General features: G+C 43.2%; 1 protein-coding gene across 1 annotated transcript; it reads left to right on the forward strand.

Moving 5' to 3' along the window:
- The first annotated feature begins 3,701 nt into the window (after nt 1-3,701).
- Nucleotides 3,702-10,304, forward strand: LOC102296406 (MKRN2 opposite strand protein). Its single transcript, XM_005952199.3, has 4 exons — nt 3,702-4,653; nt 4,883-4,932; nt 8,904-9,072; nt 9,312-10,304. The coding sequence occupies exons 1-4, from the start codon at nt 4,451-4,453 to the stop codon at nt 9,541-9,543; spliced, it is 654 nt and encodes a 217-aa protein (XP_005952261.1). The 5' UTR covers nt 3,702-4,450; the 3' UTR covers nt 9,544-10,304.
- Nucleotides 10,305-10,630: the final 326 nt, after the last annotated feature.

The following is a 10,630-nucleotide window of genomic DNA, read 5'->3' on the forward strand; positions in this document are numbered from 1 at the left end:
ACCTGGTGTTGAGGTGGCTCAGGTGGCAGTGAGCATGCCGGACACACCTAGTGCACCCAACAGCATTCTGACAGAGGCAGAGGACCAAAGTTCCCTCTAATGTTTCATGTGTCTGAGCACACAAACTCCCTGAGCGTCCCTTGGACCACTGTGAGCGACAGCAGACGTGTGCACTGTGGTCACGCCAGCATCCAATCCATGCAAGTTACATGTTTATTAAAATAATCAAATTACAGCATTTATGTTAGATGACTTTTAATTACCTGATTAGCCCACTGACAATGAGAATTTAAAAAAGATCTTGTCCATGTGCAGCATGTTAACACTATTGGAAGGAAAAATAACTTGAAATCCAATTTTGAAAACACAACTTTCTTTATTCTTTCATAAAGCTCTGACTGTATTGTGAGTCTGTGGTCTGGGAGAGAGTCTGTAACTCTGTCTGCAAATACAGTAAATAATGACCAATGTTGGGTAATTAATTATTTAGTTACTTCTTCAAAAAAGTAACTGAGTCATGCAAACAACAAAGTGTTTTGCAGCTGTTTACCTAAAAATGCAGCCAAGGCGTTTATTAAATAAACATTTCAAACTATTTACAGAACAATCAGCTGTTCTGCATCAAATCTGATGCCACACAGATTATTTGTGCCGCTCCAAAAATAATTTCTGTCCACTATGAGATGAAGGAGAACAACAGCCTGATACCTGCAGGCCTGACAGCAGCAGATGTGTCACTGCTGTAACACCTGTAACACTCAGCAGGCGCCTCATTGTTCTGACACACACAAAAATATTGACTACACTACACACTAACTACACGCTAACTACACGCTAACTACACACTAACTACACGCTAACTACACGCTAACTACACACTAACTACACGCTAACTACACACTAACTACACACTACACTACACGCTAACTACACACTAACTACACACTAACTACACACTAACTACACAAGATTTGCGCTAAACGTCGCAAATCTCTCACATCTCAAACACGCCGTCACTCCTAAAACTTCCCCCTCCCTAAACAACTAACAACTAACATAAGGACGCTGTCATAGCCTGTCAACCACGTTGTTTAGCTGCGTATATACGAATGTGAATCGCATCAGCCAGTCACTCACTGACTAACACTGCAAAACAGAATTGTTAAAGTTTTAATTTCAATTCAGGTTAGATTTGTTTTTGTGCACAAAGCAGATTTTCTGTGTGCAGAAACCGTGCCAGCAGTGAGGGAACATTGCTGAGGATGGATATTGTTGAGGCTGCTGCAACGAGCTGTGACTTTAGGGTGGTTGGTGCCTGTTGGTGGTAATGAGTATGAAGCTGAAGAGGGGTCCTGTCGGGATTCTGTTGGGCTTGGTCAGCCATCAGGTGGTGGCCTCCTGTTCTCACTGGAGCGAATCACGACTGAGTGTGGAGTGGCTGAAATGAGAGTCACCACCTCTAAATCTGTGGCCACGATCCTCAGCCAGAAAAGGATGGAGTGCCCACTCTGCATCAGGGATGAGTTGGTGCCCCAAGTTGAGGAGTGTGTTGTTCACGAGAACGAGAGATGGATGGATTGGGGCCACAGCTGCAGTGATGTGGAGGGAGTCCATCCTGGTGAAGAGTCACTCAAGCTGGGCTCAGAGTAGAGCTGCTGCTCATCCACATTGAAAGCAGCCAGTTCACGTGGTCTGACAGGATGCCTCCTGGCTGAGGGGTTGTGGGCGTGTCAGTGTCAGTGATGTAACTACAATACAAAGCTACAGGAAGCCTAAACTTGGTTTAGAATAATTACATCTGAGACTTTGTTTCATTGTGAGATTATTAAATATGCTAACAACTAAATATAACATTTAAATGTGATCATATTTGTCACGGCTGGGGGCAGTCGTGTGGTGTATTGAAAAAAGGATCCAAAATGCAGGTACTGGCTGGGGTGCGAGTGAGTGTTTATTTACAGCGGTGAGGTGGTGACAAAACAGGAAGAGCAGAGCGGGGAGTAAACAAACCTAAACTGGGAAAACTAAAGAACAAAACTTAAACCAGACACTCACGGGAGGAGGAGCAAAATGCACAAAGAGAGATGGCAGAGAGACGCAGAATGACTACTGGGTAACAGAATAATGCAGACTGAGAAGGAATTAAACAGACGACATGACAGAGAGCACAGGAAAACACAGGGCTTAAATACACGGGGAGTAATCAGGGAATGGGTCACAGGAGGGAGACACAGCTGGGAGAAATCAGGCTAACGAGACAGGGGAGAGGTAAAACTGAACACATTGACATGAGACATGAACTTTCAGAATAAAACAGGAAACTAACAGACACAGAGAACCAGACAGGACACTGAACTTGACAGGCAGACTCATGAGCAGACACAATAACACCATGGACAGACAGAGAGAACACAGGCAGGCATGAAACAAAACACTAACACATAGCAAACCTAAACAAAAGACAAAACAGAATAACCGAGAACAAAGAATAATGTAAAGAAACACAAAACACCGAGTCCTCAGACTCAGGACCATGACAATATTTAAAATATAATTAAATAACAAAAGCTACAGTGATGACATTGTACTCATTTGCTGTTCAGTAGAACAGGATGTTGGATGATCACCTGATTGTGGATTTGAAAATAAAAGTTTGTTGTTAATTATTATGTTTAAATCATACAGTGTTTATATTAAATGTTGTACCAGAAATCTCTAAAGTTCAACGAGATCAAACATAATGTGATTTAGTTGCATTTAATTAGTGTGTCAGCAAATTTTAAAAAGTTACCACAAATAGTTTTTGAATGTAGTAGAAGCTGAAATGTTTGTCAGAGGGTAAAAGTTCGTCCTGCACAGTCAGAAACTTTGAGCATGATGTCGTTATCTTCAGTAAGCATTACTTCGTTTTTTGAGGCAACGAGTTTGCACAATTTTTTTAAGTTCTGGGAACTAATGAGAGCCTCGGTGCCCCCCCAACCCCACGTAACACTAATAGGTTAGATAGAGCGCAAGCAGCAGTGTGTTTGATGATGAGGTCGGAATGTGCGATCCCACAGACATGCTGTGAAACACGCCTGAATCTTTCCATAGTGCCTGTTTTATTTACAGCCACATTAAAACTACAGAAGCTGAGCCGAGTGCTGACGAGCACATTTACATCCAGCTCTTCAAAATAAAAGCTGAAAGGTCTGTTTTATTGTGGAAAGTAAAAGTCACTGCAATTGGCAGATTGAGGCCCACAGGCAGCAGCTGGTGCTGACGGAGGGGAGGGCTGGTCAGCTGTGTCGTCGTGCAGGAGATCGGGGAAATGAAATACGATCGGCTCATCTGGTGCAGAACCAAAACATGGAGGAGACGATCAGAGAGTCTCAGGACAGGAAGCTGCCCTGAAGCAGAGCTGCTTCAGTCACGTTCAACGTGATGATAAAACCTGATGATGTCAGATCTTCTGACTGTGTCAGCGTGACGGGAACCTCTGGTTTCCATCTAAGTGAAATATGATTGGTCGACTTCCAGTGAGATGCAAATCTGTCATCTGACTTCGAAGCTCGTGTATCAGGTGTTCCTGACAGGTGAGACGGAGAAACTGAGGCGTGTCCTGTGTGCTCGGCCAATCACAGCTCAGTGACGACTGCAGTCAAAGCCGGCTGTTCTCCTTGTTCTCTGGAAATAATGACAGTTGTTCTCAAGTTTCTCTGTCTTTTATTTTGTATGGCACTTCCTGCTGTAACGTCTTCAGCTTATTCAAAATGCTGCTGCCCGTCTCTTCACTATCACACACAGCATCTTCTCATCGTCGGCTTCCTGTTTATCACAGAAGTCCTAACGTTGGCTTATGAACGGTCCTGCTCCTCCATACCTCTCTGATGTTCTTCAGCCTTGTATTCCCTCGCCGGCCCTTAGATCAGCTGACCAGCTGCTTTTGGTTGTCCCGAAAACTAGGCTGGAGCTTGGAGGAGAACTTTTTCAACTGTGTCTCCCAAACTTTGGAATACGTTGCCTTTAAATATGAGACAGGCATCTTCGCTTCCTGTTTTTAAGTCTCTTTTTCCGTTTGGAGCGGTGTGAGCTGATGTGCTCTTTGTTTTGTTTTTGTGCAGCATTTTGTGTTTTTAAATGTGCTCTTTAACTGAAAGCAGGCCTGTGATTACAGGACATTGAAATCCCAGAATGCACTGCAGCTCAGGTCCCGTTTCCGTGACAACACTGCCCACGCAGTCCAAAGGTCGCCTTGTTCGAGGGGAAAAAGTGACAGGTGAGCCTGGTCACGTGACCATCGTTGTGACTGCACCCACAACCCGATAGGCTGGGGCCAGACAGTGATGTTATCTGATAGGCTGTAACCGCGCAGACGGTTGAAAAGGAGAAGGAGAGAAGAAGAGGAAGGCAGAAGTCAAAGAGGAGAAACGGAGGAGCAGGACGAGAGGAGACGAGAGAGGAGGAGGTGATGGAGCGCAGCGTGATCCGTCTGACTCACTGTCAGAAGGAGATCTTCTGCTTCTCTGTGCCGGAGCAGTGCCCGAGCTGCGGGGAGGAGCTGAGGGGGAGCAGACTGCAGGAGGCGCCGGTCAGCCTCCCCTCCCCCTTCACCAATGGGCACAAGACCTCCTGCTGCCTGCTGGTCACACCTGCACACGACAACCTGGACAGGTAACACACACACACAGGTGAAGGTACTCAGGTGTTTACACACAGGTGAGCACACTGCCAGGTACACAGTCAGTGTACCCACAGGAACATGAAGAAGTTTGAACCAGTCATCATACTGGACCAGGTGATACGAGTATAACCAGTGTACCCAGTAGAATTACTAAACCAATCCCACCAGTCCAATCAGTGTACCCAGTCTAACCAGTGTATCCTGCTGTTTGATCCTCAGAGACTTTGATGGGGCGGCTGATCTTCACACCGGCATCTCCAACACCAAAGGTAGGTCTCTGAGGTCAAAGGTCACCTGGTGATCGTGGGCTCAGGTGCGAGCAGACAGGTGGAGGCTTGGTCAGGTGTCGTTTCAGCTTCAGATCAAACGTTCGCAGACAGTCACCATCCTCTCGCAATAGGACGCTACATGATCGCTGACCACGCCCCCGACCTGCCATATCCCTGATTTAATCTAATCAAAGACGTTCAACCACGTCTCAGTTCGGTCACAGCGACAGGAAGGACGAAGCCGAGTGCAGAGCGTCATTGTCAGTCGGCGACTTTACCGACTGACACCAAAATCAAACTTTCAGACACGTTTAAACATTTCATTTATTTATTTCACACTTGGTGCAACAGCTTCCACAGTTAGTTCTTTCAGACAAACCAACCACACTTTCTATCAGTAAAGCAACCACGTGTGAAAAGCAGCAGGAAGAAGAAAATATTCTTATTAAACCCCGCCCCCTCTCTACAATCCAACTTATATCCGGTTGTTCAGTCTGACGTCACTAGCCGTGTCTGGGTCTAAACTCCGCTGCAGGTCCATATATCAAACGATCACTATGGCATTACTGAGAGTTGAAAAACTGTCTAAAGTCTTTCATCTTTAATAAAATGATCAGCGTTCTGCTCTACCAGGTGTAACAATTGAGTTTAACATCCAGGCATCCATGAAAACGGAATTTATGACATTTAACGGAGTTAGAAGTTAGCAGGGAGTTAGCTCGCTAGCTTCTATCTAAATACAATATAGCATGTCCTGACTGCGGGGTTTTGGAAACAAATTAAAACGTACAGCTCTGTTATCACTTCCAACATAAATGAAGACAGAAAACTAAACAGCAGTGACGTTTGTAGGGTTACTGAAGTTTGGCTAGCTGGTATATAATGATGTGCTACGTGACCGCTAGCGACACAGCTATGTTAGCATAATATAAACAAGCTAACTTTTTTTCCACTCGATAAAAGTTAACGTGAGTGTTCTCGGTGGTCAGGAACAAATGTAATCGCATGGCAGGATGCTGTAAAAGGACCAAACTTCAGCCAGGAGAACAACTGAGATAATCCATCCACAATACGAGGTTAGTCATTCATATACTGCTGCATGGGCTGGGCTGTAGTTACATCCTAAGGTTTTAAAAACTGAGCTTAAATAAATGATTAGCGGTAATAAAAGCCGAGGGAGGTCAACAGTGATCACTGACTGTTTTAGGAGCTTTTTGAGATTAAATAGAAGAAAATACAAAACATTAAACATGTTAACAACACAAAAGCCATATTAAACGCAGACTACTTTAGACCCGGAAGTAGGATTCGTCGCGTCATCACTGAACAACCGATTGACAGCAGCTGGTTTCGGCATCCAAAAAAGAACACTAAAACTCTAACCCAGGGGCGGAGCGTGGGGGTGGCTTACTGGGCTTAAGCCCGGGTTGTTTTGTCAGAAGCCCGGGGTATTTTGGAGTGTAATTTTTTCATAGTTAGATGCCTGGCTGACAACTGTATAAAACAAAAAGTACACACAATATTCGAAGCACATAGTGCACACTGTGGGAATTTACGACTGTGCGTGAATCCCCCCCTGATATTGGTATGATCCAAGCTCAGGCACTAAGCGACTGAGCGAGGGGGCGGGGCAGCTGCTGCCCGTGAGTGCGCTGTTGGAGAGACGGAGCCAGCCATACTAAGGAGAGCTTAAGTTTGACCAGGTACCAAAGCAAATCATTCGTACTGTACAAATAATGTAAATATGACGGTGCATCACGAAAGATTGATATCAAACTGATCACTTGACCCATATTACGTTACTCGCTCTTCAAGTGAATCAACAAATGGCGAAATGAAAAGCCGAACAAATGCTATTTTTTTAGAGTCTTAGCTTACGTGTGTTTATTTCATATTTTCAGTTCTTACCCTCCCCGACTAAATCGGTTTCAGTTATGTACTGAAATATAAGAATGGACATTAGAGGGTTCTTTCAAAGAAAAAACTCAGGTAAATGTTATTTTATATATTATGCTTTGTATGTTGTTCAGTATATTTCTATGCAAAACAAGAGGGATTTCAGTACACAGCAGGATATTCACATTTGTAACCAGATATTTACACTTTAGGGAGAAAACATAAAACATTTTTACTGTACAACATCAATTTAGAGTAAACTTTTGTTTTAGATAAATATTGAAATATCTTTTGAATTAGTTAAATGTCAGAATAAAGAGAGACAGAGCTGTCTATTTTTTATCACTTTCATCAAATGTAGGAGTACATATACACTAAGTTTATTGTTAATTAATAAGAAACTCCAGACGATTCCATTCTGAGCTGAAGAAGCTTCTGATTGGTTCGTAGAGTCCATGTGAGGGTGGCACAGCTGTGGATGCATATAAGGCAAAACACAGAGCCTGTTTCTGTGACATGGGAACATCAGAGATGTCAACAAAACACCAGGAAGAACTGTGGAGCTCCATAAGTGTGGCTCAATTTGAATACAATTTGGTGCCATTTGCAATTAAGAAATACAGATAGTTTCTCTCTTTACTCTTAAAGTTAACAAATATGTTTTTTATATTTATCAATCTAAAAAAAAATAAACATTTAGTCTGATTTGATGTTACAATTAAAAAAGTGTTTTATCTGAAGAGTTTGTAAATATCTGGTTTCAACTGTATATTTGATGATTGTCAGCACAAAGAGGGAGAGAGGAACAGAGAGGGAGATAGAGAATGAGGACAGAACAGATGAACAAGAGCAGGTGAGACACACATGTTAGTCAAATGGTTGTTTACCAAAAGTATCACCGTATCATAGGTCCTCATGTATCTCGTACCTAGTGTTTCTTTTTAGGTTTGTTATTTTTCAAATTCTATATTTATTAAGTTATGCAGGCTTGTTTGCACAACAAGGCTAAATAATTATATAAACTTTTCTCAATCTAAATATTGTAGAATTAAAAAATAAGTGTAGTGCAGGTCTATGATGATTTTTAGTGCTGCTATCATCTAGTTCTGATTCTGGTTCTGTCTTGGTTAAGTCCTCAGTAGTCCTGATTTTGAACTGTTGTAGTCCTGTTTTAATTCTGGATCAGTTCTGGGTCTGGTTGAATTGGGGTTTAGTCCTCGTGTCTTGATACAGCCCTGACTTTGTTCTGCCTTGCTGCTTAATTAAAAAACTAGTTTAAGGTGTCCTGCACATGTGATATATATTTTTCCCTATATGAAGTCATTCTTTTTTGAACAAAACTCAAAACAGAGCCTATTAATCTTTCAGTCATTTCTACCCCCCCAAGGGAAAAAAAAATCCCACATACATACTACCCTTTAGGGCTAAGCCCTGGGTGTTTCAAATGTCTGGCTCCGCCTCTGGAACAAACTGACATTAACATTTATCTCCGGTCCTAACAACACATTTACAATCAGAATATACCACCCCACATAGTAACAAGGAGAAAAGATGAGTAAATAAAATAATGGATCCTTTTTCAATGAACTCCAATTTCATATTGAGTTATCGTTTTATACATGTAACACTTTTTAAAACAATGTAAATTTATACAACTCTTTAAATGATGATGAAGACACTTCCACAGTCGTATACCTCTAACCGTTGGACTCATTAATCTTTGTGTAGCTGACGCTTAAAATAAAATTTCCTTCTGTCTTCTCCCCCCGAACACGTTAAAAATACTCTTTGTAACTTAAAAGGCAAAATATAATTTTTAGCCTTAAACGTAATTAATAATGTCCGTAGTTTCACTAAATCTCCTAATTTTAATAATTTAGATTTTATAAATAATTTATTTTTATGTTCTCTAAATTTAACGTTATGAATCATTCATCTCAGACAGATGTGATGTGATCCTCCCACGCAGCGCCTGACAGATTTCAGCTCTGCAGCCAAACAATGATCAATAATCAATGTGATCGATGACCTGTGGCCAGTGATCAGAGTGATCAGCTCCTCCTACCTGTGTGCAGGTGTTGTGTATAACTACACTCGTGGCGGCGTCCGCAGGGATCAGAGCGGCTGGGAGCGCAGCATCAGCGTCCCTCTGGTCCGACCCGACATGTTCCACCTGCTCGCTCAGTGGGACCAGTACCTGGAGCGCTTCTCTGACGGGCCTATGTGGGACCCTGCCTGGCACAGGTAACTCACACCTGACCTTCCTGACAGTTTACCTGAGAGCTGTTTGAAGGCAGGAAGCTTGAACGCGTTCTGTCGTTATGAGCCTCCCTCGCTGTCAGACAGGTTCGAGGTGACCCGCGGTGGTTGCCAGACACAGGCGTGTTTCGCCGCCACGGCGCCTTCACCACCATCACCACCATCACCACCATCACCTGCAGGTGTAGAAATCTGTCGACAGCTTTTCTCTCTGTGTGTCGCAGGTTTGATGAAAACAACCACAACTGCTTCAGCTTCTGCTTGCACTTTGTGAACGGCGTTCTGGCAGCCGAGGGCCGCGGCGCTCTGAGCAGAGACGACTTCACCCACACCTTCATCCTGCCGAGGATGAGGAGGGTGTCCAAATACACCACGCTGTACCGGCACATCCAGAAACACCAGTTCTACAAGGTGGACCGACAGCAGCACGCTCAGGGGGCGGAGCCCAGCAGCTGAGCAGCTGTCATTGGTCACATGTGACGCTTCAGTGTCAGACCTGATGTGCAATGAACTGACCTTCACACACGCACACACACAGACACACAGCTTTGGTTCGTGTCTGTGTGTGTGAGGATTTGAACCTGGGGCTGCTCGTCCTCCACCTGATCTTCTTTAGCTCGTTAGTTGTGTGAATTTTGACCTTTTGTTGTCCCTGAGCCACACCGAGGGTCTCAGAGGAAATTACATCTTTTATTTTATTCTGAAATAAAGTTTCTTAAATCACACTTCCTGCAGCTCTCTGGCGTGGAGCTGCAGGTTTTCACCCTCAGGGGGCAGAATGTGGCGGGATGGTCATCACCATGACCGTGAAAGTACGACCATGCAGCATTTAAAGCGTGGAAGTACTCACATTACTTTGAGTTTTAGTTCATAAAAAGTGATAAAAACATTAGCGTCCACTGTTCACTCTGCGTGGGAAGAAAACTTCTTACAGCGAAACATTAAACTTCAGATCTCAGCGAGCAGCGAGCACGCTGCCACGGGAACGTGACATTCACAGAGAAACCCCCGGATCCTCCCACTGACATGACCGCTGTGGGCAAACCTCCACCCGCCCCACTCCTGCTAAACTGGTGACAATAAATTTAAGAGCAACACGACTCAGTGCTGCTGAATCTGTGATTTTATTTCTTTTCTGATGTGTTTTACTTTCATCTGTTGGAAAGATATACACAAAGCACGATTTTATTTTATATGCTGCAGGTTATAGGTTTAAATGTTAAACAAGTTAAACACTTTTAAACACTGTTGCATATAATTTAATATTTGCTTGATGCAAAGATTAAAACAAATAAAATAAGTTTTAAAAAGAGACTTTTTCATTTGATTACATTGTGATGGATTATGCAGAAAAATAGAATTGGGCTGAAAGGTCAATTCTATTTTATTTATATAGCGCCAAATCACAACAAAAGTCGCCTCAAGGTGCTTCATATGGTACAGTACATACAGAGAAAAACCCAACAATCATATGACCCCCTATGAGCAAGCACTTTGGCGACAGTGGGAAGGAAAAACTCCCTTTTAACAGGAAGAAACCTCC

The sequence above is a fragment of the Haplochromis burtoni genome, unplaced genomic scaffold (assembly GCF_018398535.1).
Source record: "Haplochromis burtoni strain Fernald_Lab_line unplaced genomic scaffold, NCSU_Asbu1 Contig_1408, whole genome shotgun sequence".
NCBI classification, from domain to species: Eukaryota; Metazoa; Chordata; class Actinopteri; order Cichliformes; family Cichlidae; genus Haplochromis; species Haplochromis burtoni.

Bases quoted from the DNA above. Each gene is read 5' to 3' on its own strand.
- LOC102296406 (XM_005952199.3), top strand. From the start codon at position 4,451: ATGGAGCGCAGCGTGATCCGTCTGACTCACTGTCAGAAGGAGATCTTC. The intron at 4,654-4,882 runs GTAACACACACA...TTTGATCCTCAG, and splicing joins GCACACGACAACCTGGACAG to AGACTTTGATGGGGCGGCTG. The intron at 9,073-9,311 runs GTAACTCACACC...TGTGTGTCGCAG, and splicing joins TGGGACCCTGCCTGGCACAG to GTTTGATGAAAACAACCACA.